Genomic DNA, 18927 nt, shown 5'->3' with positions numbered 1-18927 from the left:
AAAAAAAAAAAGAAAACCACAAACCTGAACATTGTGAGCAGTTGAATTAGTACGGGGAGGGGAGTGACATTCTAATAGTACCCAAATGGCCGACCTGCAGCCAATCTCTTTCTGTGCCAACACTTTCTTCTTTCTTTCTTTTTTACTTTAGGTTTTTTGTCATAGGGTATGTGCACTCACTGGAGAGAGAAAAAGAGATAGAGAGAGAAGTAAAGTGAAAAAGCACCCCCTAAGGGGGATGGCCATGCCAGTTTCTTTTCCTCCATGCTCTTTTCAAGATTTGGGCACACATTCTCACACACACAGTGTGTTTTTCAAGTTTCTGTGTCTGGGAATCGAACTACAGAATCAGCTACGTAGGATCCAGTGTCTTAACCTCCATACCTTCTGCTGGCCCAGAACTCTGATTTTTTACTATTTGACTTGCCTTATTAAGATAGGTATGCTCAGCTCACTCTTCCCTCTCCCCCCTTTTTTAATTTGTAAAGAATTATCTTATTGGGGCTAGAAGGTGGCATGATGGTTAAGGGTACTGCACTCCCACATGGCCAACCATGGTTTGAGTCCCAGACCTGGTGGCTTCCTTTCTCATTTTCTCTCACTCTCTATCTCTCTCTGGTCAAATTGGAAAATAATAATAATAATTAATAAAGTTAAAATAAAATAATTTTTTAAAGTTTTAAAAAAAAACAAATTATTTTATTTATTTTAATTTGACCGGAAAGGGACAGAGAGAGAGAGACAGAGAGAGAGAGAAAGTGAGAAAGCAAACCTCCAGGTCCAGGACTCGAACCATGGTCAGCCATGTGTGAGTCTAGTGCCCTTAACCACCATGCCACCTGCCATCCCTAATTCTTCTACTTTAATACATTGTGGAGGCTTTTCATCGCTGATGGAATAAAGCCCAGGTCCCTTAGCAAGGCACAAAAGGAGGGCCCTTCACAGATGTCCCTCCTCATCTTCTGTTTTTCCTCTCTCTCATCCCGTGAGTCTTCCTCGAGCCACGCCATCTATTCCACTAGAACATCATGTACTTTCTTACCCTTTTTTTTTTGGAGAGGTTTTTGCTATAGGGCGCGTGCACTCGCCAGAAAGACAGAGACAGACAGAGAGACAGAAAGTGAGAAATCACGCCCCAAGGGGGATGGCCACGCCGCAATCCCTTCTCCTCTATTCTCCTCTCAAGATCTTGGGTACACACACACACACACACACACCTGGTGTGAGTTTAAGCCAGTGGGTCCGGGACTCGAACTGTGGGTGGCTACATGGGAGTCCATGTATATAGATATAGCCATTACTCTAACTGCTGGTCCCACTATACGTTCTTATCCTGTATCTCTGTTTATGCTGTTTTCTTTTCCTACAAGGAACCTTGTTCACCCATGTCCACCTTATGCCCTCTTTCTTCAAGGCTCAGATACAACCTTTGTTGTTGGTTTTTTTCCAGTTTCCCCTCAAACAACTCTCTCTCTCTCTTTTTTAGAGAGATTTTTGCTGTAGGGTGCATGTGCTCACTGGAGAGACATAAAGCAATAAATCACCCCCCCTCCCCCCAGGGAAGATGGCCACATCATAATCCCTTCTCCTCCTTTCTCCTCTTGGGATTTCGGGCATGCACATGCATGCACCCAGTGTGAATTTGATGCCACTGGGTTTGGGACTCGAACCAAGGTGGACAACATGGGAGTCCAGCAGTGTAACCATTATGCCTTCTGCTGGACTCCTGTAGCAAATATTGTTGGCTCTGAAAGACTTGAGTGGTGTGAATACTAAAGGAGAAACACAATCACTTCTGAACATCAATCTTTCCTGAACGCAGTATCCTATTTCCAGGAAAAATCTGTCAGAACCCCCACAAGGAGGCATGGATTGGACATTCCATTTCAAGCAGAAGTTTAGGAGTGGGGTAGCATGGAAAGGGAAGTTTGAAAAGGGGGATGTCTGGGCACATAAAGATAAGTAGCATTAGGAAGGATAGCTAAGAACACAGAAAAGAAATAGGAATAGAATAGAAGATAAAGACAGCAGAAAAGAGACGAGAAATGCATAGTGTGGCTCTGTGGTCAGGATTTTAGACTCTCCCTTGGTTTCATTGCAGGGCAGTACCAGACAATGCTTTCTCACATCGACGTTCCCAGCTCTCCTTCTGAATGAGTCCCATTTTGTATTCTTCACATCACTCTCTCCCTGAAAGGGCACGAGTGTGCTTCTTACAACTGCCTCACAATCCGTGCATTGTCTGTCACTGTTTTCCATGGAAAGCTGGGGAGGCAGCGTAGTGTGATGGAAGGACACTCACGGCACTGGGCATCCGAAGGCCAGGCACTCACCCGACTCTGACCTCAGCAGGGCACGTGGCCACCTTCACCGTAAACCGTCATGTGCAGTGGGAACAGTCATATCTGCAGGCTGCCTCACAGGGTGGTTGTAAAGATCAAAATAAGTGAAACGAGGCCAGATGGTGGTGGCCTCGTTACAGTTGATACTCTGTAAGGTATCGCGGATGGGAAGGTTCCCAGTTCAAGTCTGGAGACCTCCCTGAGTGCACCAGGTTGATGCATGCCCGTGACCCAAGGATGGCTGAAGTTAGGGGTGAACTAACTTCAGGACCTTGTTGGAGGGGCTCTCTCTGTATCTCTTTTGCTGAAGAAATAAAATAAATGTGTAACCTCTTTTTTTTTTTTTAAAGAATTGTTCTATTTAAATTTATTTACTTACTATTATATTTTATTTAACTTTATTTATTTATTTTAACTTGACCAGAGAGGGACAGACAGAGAGAGAGAAAATGAGAAAGCAAGCTGTCAGGTGCAGGACTCAAACCATGGTCAGCCATGTGGGAGTCCAGTGCCCTTCGGCCACTTGCCAGCCCCTATTTACTTATTTTTAAAAATTTGATCAGAGAGGAACACAGAGAGAGAGAATGTGAGAAAGCAAGCCAACAGGTCCAGGATGCAAACCGTGGTCAGCCATTTGGGAGTGTCCAGCACCTTAACCACTGTGCCACCTGCTGGTCCCCACATGTGTAAGCTCTTAAAAACACGAGTGAAATAATATATTTGAAAAGACTTTGTAAGCTGTTAGGTTGCTCTGCAAATGGAGGTAATATTATCTTTTAGTTGAATTATTTGTGCATTGACAACATAGCTCTGTCTCCTATTAGTAAGTCCTGTTTACAGGAAGAAGATAACAGTGTTTCTTTCCGATTAACAGCATTCTGAAGTCTCAGGAAGCTGGCCCATCTAAACGTGCATGGCTGATGAGAAAGGCATATAAGAAGCCATGGCACTCCCCTTTCAGAAAGAGCTGGAGAAATACAAGAACATCGATGAAGACGAGCTTCTCGGCAAACTCTCAGAAGAGGAACTGAAACAGCTGGAAAATGTTCTGGATGACCTGGATCCCGAGGTCAGTGACATGGGTCTGACGCAGAGTGGTTCCTGGTACGGGATCCATGGTGTGGCTTGGTTTTAGACCATCACAGAGATCCCTGGGCTCCAGATGCAGATCCCGTTTTCTTCCTTGGCTTGGGTCTGGGTCACTTAGATTTATAATCATACAGAACCTCAGAGTAACTAGAATGAGGCATGGCAAATGTATTTCTCAAAAAATAATTTAGTGGGACCAGCAGATGGTGTAATGGTTACATCGCTGGACTCCCATGTAGAGTCCTGGACCCGGTGGCTTAAAACTCATGCAAAGGGGACCAGCAGTTGGCATAATGGCTATGTTGCTGAACTCCCATATAGTTGACCGCTGTTCAAGTCCCGGACCCGGTGACTTAAACTCATGCTGGGCGCATGTGTGTGCATGCCCAAAATCCTGAGAGGAGAATGGAGGAGAAGGGATTGTGGTGTGGCCATTCCCCCAGGGGATGATTTCGCACTTTCTGTCTCGCTGTCTCTCTCTGTCTTTCTGGCGAGCGTATGCGCCCTATAGCAAAAAAAAAAAAACAACTCTCAAAAAAACTAAAAACAAAACCCCCCCTCATATCAGGCACATGTGTGTGCATGCCCAAGATCCCGAGAGGAGACTGGAGGAGAAAGGATTGCAGCATGGCCATCCCCCCTGGGGGGTGATTTCTCACTTTCTGTCTCTCCAGCAAGTGCACATGCCCTATAGCAAAAATCTCTTAAAAAAAAAAAAAAAGGAAATTAAAACAACTTAGTATCAGTGGGGAAAATATTATCCACTGATTGAAGGACTAGTTTGAGGTAGGGAAGGAAGAAGGAAAGAGAACACATCTTACTATTTTTTTTCTGAGTCACTTCTTTAGCTAGACACAGAAGCCTGGAGTTAAATAGTGTTATCGCCATTTTGTAAAGGAGGAGACACTTGGAAACTTAAGTTACATAAGATCTCATACACGTAAATATGAGAGATGGTATTTAAGCCAGGTCTTTAACCCCTAATGTGTATTTTTGAGATATAATTTCTTTCTAATGCATAAAGAACTTGAAACTTTGATGATTCTACAACAAGGGAATGACTACAATCATAATATTACATATATTTAAATGGGCCTTCTGATAGCTTTGGGAGTTCTTGAAAAGCTCCGCAAGCACTTTCTTCATCCTCGATGGCGTTCTCTTAAACTTAGAATTGAAGGTATCGGGTACAGTGATTTTTAATGTAAATAAAAAATGTAAATAAAACGAACTTATTCACATGGCATTCTGATACTCCAGACACTTTTGATATTGTGTTTACTTTTAAAAATACAAGTAGGGGCCAGCAGGTGGCATGGTGGTTGAGGTACTAGACTCCCATGTGGCTGACTGCTGTTCAAGTCCTGGACCTGGTGACTTGCTTTCTCACATTCACTCTCTCTTAGTCTTTCTCTGGCAAGTGCATGGAAATAGCAAATTTTAAAACAATAATAAAAATACATAAAAATTAAATAAAAAAGCAAAATATTCTGGTTTGGTTTTTTTTTTTGTTTTTTGGGTTTTTTTTAGGTTTTTGTCATAAGACATGTGCACTTACCAGAGAGAAACAGAGACATCCCCAGGGGGATGGCCACACCACAATCCCTCCTCCTTCATTTTTTTCCTGGTGGGATTTTAGGCATGCATACACACATAAATTTCCACCCACTAGGTCTGGGACTCGAACCATGGCTAGCCAAGTGGGAGTCTAGCGCCTTGACCATCACGCCACCTGCTGGCCTCTTCTTTCTTTTTTGTTTTTTGACTTAAGGAAGGAATGTGAAAAGTTAAGCAGGTAGGTGTTGATGTCTTCCGTGATGTTCACTTGCCTGCTTGGGTGTTTTTGCACCACAGAGGTTAGCAATAAGAGTGTAGCCACACTGGCTCCTGTTAGGGTCCGCATATGCCCGCCTGGGAGCGCTTGCATGCAGACCTAGGCGACCCTAAGTGTGATCTACTTGCAAAAAGCCTCTCACCACCACGTTCTAGAAGGCGGCTATGGAAGACTCAAGCTGCTCCAACCTCCAAGCTCTGCTTGAGCTCACTGGGAACCCTCCTCCCAGCACAGATTGTGCCCCTGAGTTGTGCCAGAGACCCCAGCCCGCAGCTCACACCCACCTCTGCATAGCTGTCCTTCTCCCTGTCCCCCTGCCCTTCCTAGCAAGTGTCAGCCCAGCAGACAGCCTTCCTTCCTGCTCACACCACTGTCTTACCAGAGTGCGATGCTGCCGGCTGGGTTCCGACAGAAAGACCAGACGCAGAAAGCTGCCACTGGCCCGTTCGACCGCGAGCACCTCCTCATGTACCTGGAGAAGGAAGCTTTGGAGCAGAAAGACAGAGAGGACTTTGTGCCCTTCACTGGGGAAAAGAAAGGTAAGGCCTAGAGGTAGTGGGTCCTGAGACGAAGGCACTGTTAATGTGTTATGGGGGGTCGAGCAAGGGGACTGACCTGAGGATGAGAAATAAGCCCATGGATTGGATACAGCATGGAAAAGAGACATGGAGCCAGCCCTATGTCCTGGTAGTTAAATGAGCCAGATCCCACATGGCTGCCTGTAGTTCAAATCAGCCCTGGTGGCTTGAAGAGCATGTCGGGCACCTGTGTGCGTGCGTGTGCCCAAGGTCCCAACAGGGTGGACGAATGGAAGGGGAGGGCTGGCAATATGACCACGCCCTGTTCTGTTGTAATCTCTCCCAGCACTCCCTTCTCTGTCTCTCAGCTTCTGGCGAGTGCATGTACCCTCTGGCAGTTAAGAAAATGAATTATGGGAACCAACAGATGGCAGAGTGGTTACATTGCTGGATTCCCACATAGTCGACTGTGGTTCGAGTCCCAGACCTGGTGGCTAAAAACTCATGCTGGGCACATGTGTATGCGTACCCAAAATCCTAAGAAGAGAACAGAGGAGAAAGGGTCATGGTGTGGCCATCCTCCCAGGGGATGTCTCTCTGTCTCTCCAGCAAGTGCATGTACCCTATAGCAAAAATCTTACCCCAAAAATGTGCTGGGTTAATGCCACTGAGAATGTCACTAAGGGGTCGGCCCTGCAGCCTAGCAGTGAAGGGAGTTGGCTTTCACATGACCAACCATGGTTTCAATCCGGGCCCCAGTGGCTTGAAAACATGCCAGGGTGAGGGGTGTGTCTTATAGTCCCAGAATCCTGACAAGATAGAGAAATGAAGGAGAAGGGTTTATAGTATGACCACACCCTGCTGGGAGATGCTTTCTCCCTGTCCCTCTATCTCTCTGTCCGTCTGTCTCTCCATCACTCTCTGGTGAGTGCAAGCACCCTCTGACAATAATTTAAAAAAAAAAAAAAAGAGAGAGACAGAACATCATTAAGGAAGTCAAGGTGGGCCTGGCCCTGTGGTATAGCTGGGTAAGCCCCATGCAGGGGGGGCCGGAGTCCACAAGGCTGATGCTGTTTGAATCTTAGCCCCAACAACTGGAAAAACGTGGCGGGCGTGTGCACACGTGTGCACTGCATGCTCAAAATCCCGGCGAGGAGCAGAAATGGCGGAAAAGGATTGCGGCCTGACCACATCCCACGTAGGGGGTGGGACGGTGCTGTGCCTCTCTCTCTTTCTCTCTGGTGAGCACACATGCCCTCTAGCAATACCGAAAAAAAAAAAAAGGCAATGGAACAGTGACAAATTGGTCAAATAACCCAAGATTATGGGAGAAATATGGGACAGTTTCTATGGCAGCATAACTGCTCTTGGGCTCACTTCATGAAAGAAAAAAGTTATAATGTCAAATCTTCAATAAACTCCCAATGAACATCAAGTATTTGGCAAGTGACAGCATAATAAGGCTATTTTCTTGTTCTGGGAGTGGACGTCTGGGAGTGGCTATAGTAAATCATCTCTTGATCCAGGTTAATCTCCAGACGACCCCCAGGGAGTTCGGGCGTGCAGGAGCTGTCTGAGTAACAAATGGAGATTTAAAGGGGTCTGTAGTTGCACAGTGCAGCTTAGGAGGAGGTTGAGAAGTAACACAGTGAAACAAAATGAGCGGGGAGCAAGCTTTCAAACGGAGCAGGGGTTTGGAGCTATGCAGGGCTGCCGGACGGACCAGCGACGTGGCCTGGAAGTGGTGGACCTGGGGACATAGCTACCTCTCTAGGGTGCACCAAAACATGCCTGATTTTCAGGAAAAGGTCTTGGAGATTGGGAGGTCCGCATTCCTGTCACCACTCCCTCCTTTGTCCCGTGGGTTGGATTCCATTTATTTTGCCCCCTACTCACTTCTGAGAATGCTGATATTTGAGTCCTACTCCCGAGCCCAGACTCCGGGACGGCGGGTCACATGGCTGGGAGGACGGCGCAGCACCTGCTCTTGGCCTGTAGCCCATACACATCCCTGGTGTGCAGTGGCTGCTCACGTTACCAGCATATTCCAAAGACATCTTCGCAACTGCCCAGAGCTACCCACGTTCTTTTCCAGACCCTCCCAGCTTTTGACTCAGTGTCTGTCTTTTCTGGAGTTGCTCTGACTTCTTTTTTTTTGTTACAAAGATTTATTTATTTATTCATCTATTCATTTGTTGTCCTTTTCATTGGGCCCAGGACTTGAACTGCAGTTAGCCATGTGGGAAATCCAACACCTTAACCACCACACCACCAGCTAGCCCCTGCTGCTCTTACTTCTTGGACATGATCTTAGACATTGATTTCTTCCATTTAACCTTCAGAGTCCCCTAAAGACTCACCTCGCTTGTCATTGTCACCTGGGGTAGGACAGACAGCTGGCTCCAGCTTCAGCCAGCTGGCCCCAGGCTCCTTTCAGGTCTTGGCTAGCCTGGCCCAGCCTACTCCTGTTGGAAAGGAAAGGGTCAAACCCAAAGTCACTGACTCCCATGGCAACGGTCCCGGAGACTGCCCCGATTACAGAGGCTGTGCTTGCCCTGATGGCTTACCATTTTTATCAAGTGGCTGGAGAAGAGAACAGGAGCCAGCAGAGCCAGGCACCCCAAAGAGGGGAAAGAATGACAGTACCTGTGGCTAGCCAGGGGCATCCTGGCAACAAGGTCTGCTCGCTGACATACGTCCCGCTGCCTGCCTGGGCACCACATGGGCCGCCATGTTTCCCAGGAAGAAGGAAAAGATACTGGGAAACAAAGTAGAAGGACAGCCAGAAGATAACGATGGGGAAAGAAGATAACCAATCAGTAACAGCTCGAACTCTAGAGCTTAATTTCATAGTATCTGTAGACTGAAACGTTTTCTTTCTTGGATCTTGGATCTAGGCAAAATAAGAGTTCTAAATTATTCTTCCCTAATACTATTTAGGATAATCACCCTAGGGCCAGCAGGAGGCGTCGTGGTTAAGGCACTGGACATGGCCAACTGTGGTTCGAGTCCCGGACCCAGAGGATTGAAACTCACACTGGCACATGTGTGTGTGTGCCCAAGATCGCAGGAGGAGAATGGAGAAGGGATTGTGATGTGGCCATCCCTCCTGGGGGGTGTGTCCTCTCTTTCTCTCTGTTTCTTCAGTGAGTCCAAATGTCTATAGCAAAAATCTTTCTTTTAAAAAAAGGATTATCATCCTAAACAAGAGGCACACAGGTGGCCTGAAAGTATAGGTATTCAGGTCAACTGCTGATGCACCCCCATTTTCTGGGGATCCAACCAAATGACAGATTCTAAGCAAAAAATCTGGGCCAAGGAGTGAAGTCTAGCTCAGGAACGTGAGATACTCTCAGAATCGAGCGTGAGAGGTCCCAGGAGAGGATGGAGACTCCAGACGTAGCATTGTCATGGTCAGCGATCCAGTTGAAGGGAGAAAACGCTTGGGGATTACTAAATTGTCTCTCAGGAGCCCCTGGTGCTATTTGGATGAACTTGCCCCTATATTTGCAGGGGTTCAAGACAAGAACACAACAGAAGGTCACGTAGCATTTTTTCCCCAAACGTTTAAGATCTAGCAAACCTTTAAAATATGTCATACTGTCAGGATGGAAGAGCTGATTAGCATTGTGTAAGATCCTTGGTTCTTTACGTCCAGATCTCTCAGATTAGAGCCCCGTTCTGAGACACAAAAGGCAAAACCACAAACGCTTGTAGGAAAAGGGAAGTTTTAATAGGAAAGTGAGGATTTTTAATAAAAAAGAAATATACCTCCATGCTTAAGGCATGCAGGTGGGCAGGTGCTGGAGAAGGACAGTTCAGTGGGCATGGGTGTACGTGCTGCATTTATTCCAAGAGTTGACAGTGAACATTTAGCAGGGGAAGGTCTGTCATAGTATCTGGCAATTTGTTTGAATTTGCAGGCTTTTTCCTGCGCTTGTGTATCTCTCTCACAGGTAAGGAGTTCAGTGACCTAATCGCGCATGCTCAGGGTGGACTTCGACGAGAGGAGCATCCTTATTTGGATGAATTGCCCGATCAGTTTATTGCCCCAGTGGGAATCAGGATATTGACCAAAACGTCTTGTTGGAGTGGGTTCTTTTGTATTTATGAGGAATGATAAGAGGGAAATTAATAACCATCCCTATGTGCCTTTCTCAGGTAGTAAAGAAGAAAAATGAGATCTGCCTCACCTTCTCAGTGCCAGGAGCTAGGTGGGAGGAAGGCATTTTCACGGAGGGTCTGGTTATAACTCCTGATAAGTTGTGATTGATGTGGCCGGTGTCCTGCTATTTTCTTAGGACTGCCTGCTCATTTCTAGCTAACTGCCTGTCGCAAAACCCTCCAACAAATCTACCTAGGCCAGTGTTTGTAGACTTCCAAGAGTTCTGTGCAGGGGGACATCCCATGCTTCCAGGGCCTCAGGCATGCATGTCAGACACGTCCTGGAGCTTCATTCATACTCCCCCACAAAGAGCCTACCATTGCCCTGGGGTGCATACCCCAGTAGCACCCCGCCTTTGGGAAGATTGACATGAAAGCAGCTCAGGTGGACTCCAAGAGCAGGCTTGGGTTTTCTGGGCATGAAATTCCGAAGTCTCTAGAGTGGCCTAACAGGTGGCCCATATTCTGGATTGGGATGTCCCTTTTGCCCCATGGCTTCTTTCTGGGCTGGGAGAGGTACAGCCAGAGCAATACCCAAGTGGGGTCTTCTACAGTCTAGGACCCTGGCAAGGCCCTGCTGTTCAGGCCTAGTGTTGCTGTGGTGGGGAGGGAGAAGCCACCTTTTCCTTCTTTTTTGTTGTTGTGCTGTTTTTAACTACCAGAGGATACATATGCTCACCAGAAAGAGATAGACAAAGAAGAGGGAGAGGGGGAAAGTCCCCCGGTGGGACATGGTCACTCTATAATCCCGTCTCCACCATTTCTCCATCCTGAAGGATTTTTAGGCATGGACACCTGGTTGGTGTGATTTTCAAGTCACTGGGGCTGGGGTTCTAACCATGGTTGGCCATGTGGGATCTGGCTCCCTTAACCACTGGCTCCCTTAACCACTGGGCTAAAGGGGCAGTCCCTCTTTATTTTAAAGACTGTAGGCCCAGACCTCTCTGGCAGAATGCAGGATTCTTCTGCAATGTTCCTTCCCTCAAATAATGGATCACTGATGTTGGCAGCACCCCAGCAATGCAGGAATCTCAGCTGGATGTGAAATGGCTTCTTGACACAGCTCTTAATGGCTAGAACGTTCTCTCTACTCAGTCCACTTACCCTAACAATAAGGCGGTAGCTCACAGTATTTTCTCTTTTCCTTCTGATTTAAAGGAAGAGTCTTTATCCCCAAAGAAAAGCCTGTAGAAACTCGTAAAGAAGAAAAAGTGACTCTTGATCCAGAACTGGAAGAAGCTTTGGCCAGCGCGTCTGACACTGAACTCTACGATCTTGCAGGTCAGTCTTGAGCTCCTGGTACTTTCCGGTCTGTCTCTGTGACCTCCAGGCACGTGCTGGTATCCAGGGCAGCGCTGTCTGAGTTTCTCGTAGCTACTGATTACTGTTGTGATTCCAGGCTCGCTTTAGCCACAATACAGCTGTGACTTTATGTGATGCAGATGACTTAATGACTCTGAGCAAATTTTTTTTTTAGGTCTTTGCCTTAGGGCACATGCACTCAGTGAGGACAGAAAGAGAAAGAGAGAGCGGGAAAGCGAGAAATCACCCTTCCAGAGGGGATAGTCATGCTGAAACCCCTTCTCCTACCTTCTCCTCCTGGGATTTGGGGCATGCACGTACACACACCCAGTCTGATTTTTAAGCCACCAGGTCCAGGACTCAAACCATGGTCAGCCATGTGGGAGTCCAGCAATGTAACCGCTACACCATCTGCTGGCCCCTGAGGAAATCTTATTTGGTGCTATTGCAATTGTAAAATACCCAAATAATACTCATCCTACAAAATTCAAAAGTTACTGTGAGAAATCATATAGAACAAGTATGAAGGAAAATGTAAAGAATAAAATATCAGGCCTTATGCTTTCTAAGGGGCTTTCATAGTTGGCATTTGATTGCATTTTGTCACGTTTTATCACCTCAAAATTTGCATTCAGTTCTCTTTCTTCCCCAGGCACCCTTTCATTTTGATTCACGGTAAGAGCTCTATTAGCCTTCTAATTTTCCTGACAATGGCCTCACTAGTGACCATCAGCAGCAGCATTGTTATTATTTTAATTGATTTCACGTGCAGATGGAAAAGGCTCAGTTAGTATAAAGGAGTATTTAGTGAAAAGGAAGTCACTCTGATTCCTAGGCCTTCTCTCGTAGCCTTCTTTAGAAAGATACCCTGGGTGAACCAGTATATTTGTGTGTTAAATCTTCCCCCAACACAGGTTAGTAGATCACCACAGGCTAGAAGAGCTTTAAAAAGCTGTTCACAGCTTCAGCAAGAATTCTCATTTTGGAGGCCAGCAGGTGGCTTGGTGGTTAAGAACATTGGACTCCCACATGGCTGACTACGGTTTGCTTTCTAACTTTCTCTCACTCTGCCCCTCTCTGGTCAAATTAAAATAAATAAAGTTAAATAAAACAATTATTTAAAAAAAAAGAATTCTCATCTTTATTGGGACATTGGAAAAGTCATGTTGCATTTTTGCATAGAATAACATAGAAAAATACATCATGACTTTTCTGATGATCCAGTATTTCACTGCAAGGTGCACATAGTAATGATCTCCTCCTCCCTAGAAGAACCAGCTGTGACTGCTAATACACACCAAATGTCTCTGCTGCCTTGTCATTCCTTCTGTGGTTTGGTCAGCAGCAATATTAAATGCATCTGTTCGAACCCCTCTGAGAGGTCCCTGCAGGAATTGAGGCACCTGGGTGACGGGTTGTCTTAGTCCTGTGGTTACTGTGGAGGGATCCTATCATGGTTACTCCCTCCTCCCAAGGGTGGCCTCATGGTCTCTGCTGGAATTGCCCCAGGAGAGTATATATACAGGGCCAGGCTTGAATTCCCAGGAAATACCTGAGAAAGAAAGGAGAAAAACACCCATCTCCCTGGCTGGCTGTAGCCCAGCAGGGTCACCGTACTGCTGGCCTAGAGACTGGAGCTTGCCAAGCTTCGTAGAAACAGCACCAAAACAGGGTGGTGGGGATTGGCTCACTAGCCAGATCCACAGAAAACAGATAAACCAAAAATCGAAACCTAATGATAGGAGCTACATTGTAATTAGAAGCTTGGGGAGTATGGGGCCAGAGTAAGAAGATATGTTTGTTGTACCGTCCGAGTGGTCTCCAGGGTGTTTATCAAATAGGACCCCTTTGTCCTGGGCTATGCCTGCGTCCATGACAGTTTTATTAACCTAATGAGAATTTTTTTCAAAGAATTGTTTAATTTTTTTATTAATACATTTATTTCTTATTTAACCAGAGAGAGAGACAGAGAGGGAAAGTGAGAAGGCAAGCCACCAGGTTCAGGACTTGAACCGTGGTCAGCCATGTGGGAGTGTCCAGCACCTAAACTGCCATTGCCACCTGCTGGTCCCGAATCTGATGAGAATTTGTAAAGCACTTAGAAAAGTATCTAGATACATAGGATGTCATTTAACCTTTATATAAGGAAAGTACAATTACTATCCCTATTTTACAGATGAGGAAGGGCATTTAGTAACTTCCTAAATCCTGAGTCAAGAGTCAACTCTGACGATTGCTCCGGGGTCCCCGCTCGTTCTATGTCTTTGCCCTCTCTCTTGCTGGCTGACTCCTTTCCTCCCTCTTGTATGTAGGACTGTAGAGCTGATGAGGATCTCGAAGGTGACAGGCTCCTCTGTCCCTGCTGCAGGATTATTCTCTCACCTGCAGCCCTCCTCCAGGTGGCCGGTCTCACCTGTAATTTAATTCGCTAAGGGAAATCTATGTGGCAGTGTTGTCTGCCTGCTCGGCGTTCATCACCCCGTGTTGTCTGCTGCGTACTCTGCTGCCTCCTGGTGCAAGTTCCCCGCATTGCAGGAGGTTAAAATCTCCATGTGCTTAACTGACTTTTAGTGATGTCTCTTCTACTGTCCACCCTGGGGTGCTCTTGATGGGAAAGGACAACTCATTTCAGTGGGGAGAGGTAGGAGAGACGCGAAGGCTTACACGGAAAGAGGCACATGATCTTTCTATATTTGCTCCTTGAAAAATATGTACAGTAATGTATACAATGTAAGATCTTAATTCTTAGACCCAGTCCATCTTCTCTTTTCTCAGATGAGAACAACTGAAGGATTGATTCTCCTTAGCCAAAAGGTCTGGATATAACTAAACTGGCATTCTTCAGATCCCAAATGATCCCATATATTTAGACATAGGAAGGCATGCAGAAATTTTTGGTGGCCTTGGAAGGAGGGTTTTTGTAAATTTATTTAACACTATCCACGGAACATACCCTGTACAAAAGGGGAGTGCAGAGATTTATTTTTATGATGTAAAGAATTGTCTTCAAGGGGCAGGTTGATAACAGAGACGTCCTAACATGCTTCTCCAAACTTAATACTCATTCATACACTGTTTTTGTTTTCAGCTGTCCTCGGAGTACACAATTTGCTCAACAATCCAAAGTTTGATGAAGAAACAGCCAATAATAAAGGTGGCAAAGGACCTGTAAGAAGTAAGTTGACGCGGGATCTGTAATTTTGTGACGCTTTAAAGCCTCCAGGTGTTGCTGGCCAAAGAGAAGCCTCTGACTTGCAGGGTTTGCCCTGTGTCGCTTCCCCAGGGACCTTTGGGCTCTGAGCAATCAAACCAGACCAGAGTAGCTGCTAGGAGGTGACATGCTACTTCTGGCATGTACGTGGCACCCGCGCGCTGTCCGTGCACACTTTCTGGGCAGGTCCGATCAGTCAGAAGATAAGGGTGCTATAAAAAGTGTCCGTGGTCAGGTCCTAATGCAATGCTTATTGTTTCTAAGCATTTTTTAAAAAATAGTTTTTGCCATAGGGCATTGTGCTTGCTGGAGAGATAATGAGAAGGAACCCTCCTCCCCCTGGGGGGGGTGGGTATGCCATAATCTCTTTTCCTCCATTCTCCTCCTGGGATTGGGGATAGCATGTGCACACACACGCACACACACACACACCTACACTCCTGGCGTGATTTTCAATCCACCAGGCCCAGGACTTGAACCACAGTTGGCCATGTGGGAGTCCAGCTTCTTAACCAGTATACCACCTGCTGACCCCTCTAACTATATTTTATTTTGTTTTATTTTTAATTTTTTTGGAGAGGTTTTTGTTTGTTTGTTTGTTTGTTTGTTTGTTTGTTTTTTGCTATAGGGCACGTGCGCTCACCAGACAGACTGAGAGAGAGACAGAAAGTGAGAAATCACCCCCAGGGGGGATGGCCAGGACGTAATCCCTTCTCTTCCATTCTCCTCTCAGGATCTTAGGCACGCACACACACGCGCCTGGCATGAGTTTAAGCCACCAGGTCCAGGACTTGAACCACAGTCGACTATGTGGGAATCCAGCGACATAGCCATTATGCTAACTGCTGGTCCCCTAAGTATATTTTAAACAACTGTGACAGTTTGAATAATTTCCTCCTCTATTTGAGTGTCCTTTTGTCCCTGTAATGAATTTGAATATCTACTTTCCCCAGAAAACATGGGAGACACAGTGACATTGACTTACTGCGCAGCACGTCCCTGGCCACTGTGCTCTGTGTGTGAGAGGTGGCTACACTGTCCTTGCCGCTCATCCATCAGTTATCTGTGAATACCTGCTACACACTGGGAATGTTCCAGGCTTAGGTGCAAAGATAGGCATAACTTATCTGTCCAGAAGAGGGATAGACCCATATTTAGCTGCTGTGAAAATATACACAAGTAGGTTTTCTTAGGTTAATTTCTATTTTATCCTCTGACAGAGACCTGGAAGATGCTTTCTATTCTCAATAACATATTTGTGAACAATCGCTTACAGAGAGTAAAGTAATTTAGCCAAAGAGCAATGTTCTTTTTATTTTTTTCTTTCTGTTTTCTTATGCATATCGGAAAAAGGCTGGTCTATTTGAGCTTCAGTATCAGAGAGTAACCCGACAGTATGTTTGCTTTTCACTATCTGATACGTCACCTTCTGGCCCGTTATACAGACACACAGATATCAGTAATGTTTCTTCAAATTGTAATCTCTTATCAGACTTGTGGGTTCACCTATTTTTTTTTTAATTAAAAATTTTTTTTTTTTTTTTAGATTTCTGCCATAGGGCACCTGTTCTCACAAGAGAGAGACAGGAACAGAGAGAGAGGGAAAGTAAGAAATTGCCCCCAGGGATCAGCAATTAGCGTAATGGCTATATCGCTGGACTCCCATGTAGTCAACCATGATTCCAGTCCTGGACCCAGTGGCTTAAACTCACGCCGGGCACGTGTACGTGCGTGCCCAAGATCCCAAGAGGAGAATGGAGGAGAAGGGATTGCGGTGTGGCCATCCCCCCCGGGGGGTGATTTCTTGCTTTCTGTCTCTCTCTCTGTCCTCCTGGCGAATGCACACGCCCTATAGCGAAAAACCTCTCCAAAAAAAGAAAAAGAAAAAGAAATTGCCCCCCAGAGGGGCTGGCCACACCACAATCCCCTGAGTCAGAAAGTGTGCATATTTAGAATTCTGATAGACAATACCAAGTTACTCTCCAAAAAACCTGTATCAGTTTGCATTCCCACCAATATCATCTGGAGATGCTTTTTCCTACACATTGCTGCCAACTCTAAATGTTACCACTTTTTACATTTTTTTGGTTAATGAAATAGTATCTTATTTTTTAATTTCAAAGTTTATTTACTTTTTTTTCATAGAAAGAGATTTTTGCTATAGGGAGCATGTACTCACTGGAGAGATAGAGTCAGAGAGACATAAAGTGAGAAGTCACCCCTCAGGAGAGATGGACATGCTGCAATCCTCTCTCTTCTATTCTCCTCTTGGGATCCTGGGCACACACAGGCACCTGGTGTAAATCTCAAGCTGCCGAGTCCAGGACTCAAACAGCGGCTGACTGCATTGGAATCCAGCAACATAACCATTATGCCGTCTGCTGGTCCCCAGAGTTGAATTTCTTTATTTATTTTTTGATTGAGTGAGAGTTTTTTTAGAGAGAGATTTTTGCCATGGAGCACGTGTGTTTGCCAGAAAGAGAGAGACAGAGACTGAAAGTGAAGACTCACCCCCCCACACCACAATCCCTTCTCCATTCTCCTCTCGGGATTTTGGGCACGCACAAGCACCTAGCATGAATTTCAAGCCGCTGGGTCTGGGACTTGAACTGTGGTTGGCCATGTGGGAGTTCAGCAATGTAACCATTACACATCTGGTGGTCCCAAGTGGGAGAATCTCATGAGCGTAGCATTTGTTCATTTTTCACTGGACTGTCTTGCTGATTTTAGGCGCTCCATGTGTATTGACATCTTTAACCCTTTGGATAGTTTATGTGTGCCAAATATTTTCTGTTCACCGCTTTTGAAAATTCTTCTGTTCTTTTTCTTGCTCCTCCCATGCTTTGCTCAAAACTAATGTTTCAAAATGGAAATCTGGGAGACCAGTAGATGGCGTAATGGTTACATCGCTAGACCCCACATAGTTGACTATGGTTCGAGTTCCAGACCCGGTGGCTTAAAACTCACACAGGGCACGTGTGTGTGTGTGTGTGTGTGTGTGTGTGTGTGTGTGTGTGTGTGTGTGTGTGCATGTCCAAAATCCTGAGAGGAGAATGGAGGAGAGGGGATTGCATCATGGCCATCCCCTCTGGGGGGGGTGATTTCTTGTTTTCGGTCTCTCGGTCTCTTCAGTGAGCACATGTGCCCTATAGCAAAAACAAAACAAACAAACAAACAAAAAACCTCTCTAAAAAAATGGAAATCTGAGGGGGGAAAGGTATGATCAAGAGGCCAGATGGGTATTCAAGTTGGGACAACAAAGAGAATGGTTATGGTTTCTTTTTTTGCATCTCAGATCCTGTGATCTGGTGAGCATAGTCTGGAGAAGGTCCATATGGAGCAGCCCTAACTGCCCATGAGTATTTCGAGGGTTGAGATGTGACGTGAGGCCTCCTGCACTTCTGGCTGCATGTGGTATCTTAGGCAATTCTATGAGAATTTTCCTTACAGTTGAGAAACAGCAATCTTCCAAACCATAGCTCAGAACTGTGTCACTTCCATGCTTAATTGAGAATCAGCTTACAATCACTGATATTATAATATTATTGGAATCAGCATATGAAAGAACTATCATTTGTTGTTCTCTCTGATTTTGATAGGAGAGCCCTTGCATTTTCTTTTTAAGATTAAACTTGTTGGGAACCAGCAGTTAGCGTAATGGCTATGTCACTGGACTCCCATGTAGTCGACCACGGTTCGCGTCCCGGACCCGGTGGCTTAAAACTCATGCCTGGTGCGTGTGCGTGCATGCCCAAGATCCCAAGAGGAAAATGGAGGAGAAGGGATTGTGGCATGGCCATCCCCTCTGGGGAGGTGATTTCTCGCTTTCTGTCTCTATGTCTCTCTGTCTGTCTGGCGAGCGTACGCGCCCTATAGCGAAAAACTTCTCCAAAAAAAAAAAAAAAGATTAAACTTGTGTTTTAGATGTGGTCAAAGGTGAAAAGGTCAAGCCAGTATTTGAGGAGCCACCTAATCCCACAAATGTGGAAATAAGTCTGCAGCAGATGAAAACCAACGATCCCAGCCTGCAAGAAGTCAACCTCAACAACATTAAGGTATGTCATTACGGTTGTGACTGTCCTGTTACTTTATCATAAGGTCAAGAAACTCACTAGCCCTGACTGATGGCCTGTGTCCTCACCTATTTCAGTCCTTCGTAATTACTGATCTTTGAGGCAAGAGAGTCTATTCCAAAAAAGTGGGTTTTAAAAAAGAGTGATTTTTTAGAATTCGTTGACAAGGATAAACATTCTCAAATTGAACATATTACATTAGTTGTATCTATTGATGAGTAAGTAATAAGTTACTATTATATAAAACTTAGGGGCTTTGAACAGCAAATATTAATTACTTTTTGGTTTGTTTTTTAAAAGTGTATTGATTTGTTTTTTCCAAGAGAGAAACAGAGTGACTGGTACTCCCAACAGGGTCCCCATGCCATGATCCACCCCCTAGTCCCAACCAGTC

The 18927-nt window shown here is 45.5% G+C and overlaps 1 protein-coding gene across 1 annotated transcript in view; it reads left to right on the top strand.

The window, feature by feature from the left end:
- The window catches only part of TMOD2 (tropomodulin 2), a 75530-nt gene that overhangs the window by 19950 nt on the left and 36653 nt on the right, over nt 1-18927 (top strand). The window contains exons 2-6 of the mRNA XM_006168744.3: nt 3217-3411; nt 5648-5804; nt 11106-11228; nt 14338-14424; nt 18385-18515. Of these exons, the coding sequence (XP_006168806.1) occupies nt 3286-3411; nt 5648-5804; nt 11106-11228; nt 14338-14424; nt 18385-18515 (624 nt within the window). The 5' untranslated portion in view covers nt 3217-3285. The remainder of the gene's footprint in view (nt 1-3216; nt 3412-5647; nt 5805-11105; nt 11229-14337; nt 14425-18384; nt 18516-18927) is intronic.

Source organism: Tupaia chinensis, unplaced genomic scaffold (assembly GCF_000334495.1).
Source record: "Tupaia chinensis unplaced genomic scaffold, TupChi_1.0 Scaffold146140_1, whole genome shotgun sequence".
In the NCBI taxonomy this organism is placed as follows: domain Eukaryota; kingdom Metazoa; phylum Chordata; class Mammalia; order Scandentia; family Tupaiidae; genus Tupaia; species Tupaia belangeri.
The sequence above is the reverse complement of the archived record's forward strand: the minus strand, read 5'-3'. Positions and strand labels throughout refer to the sequence as shown.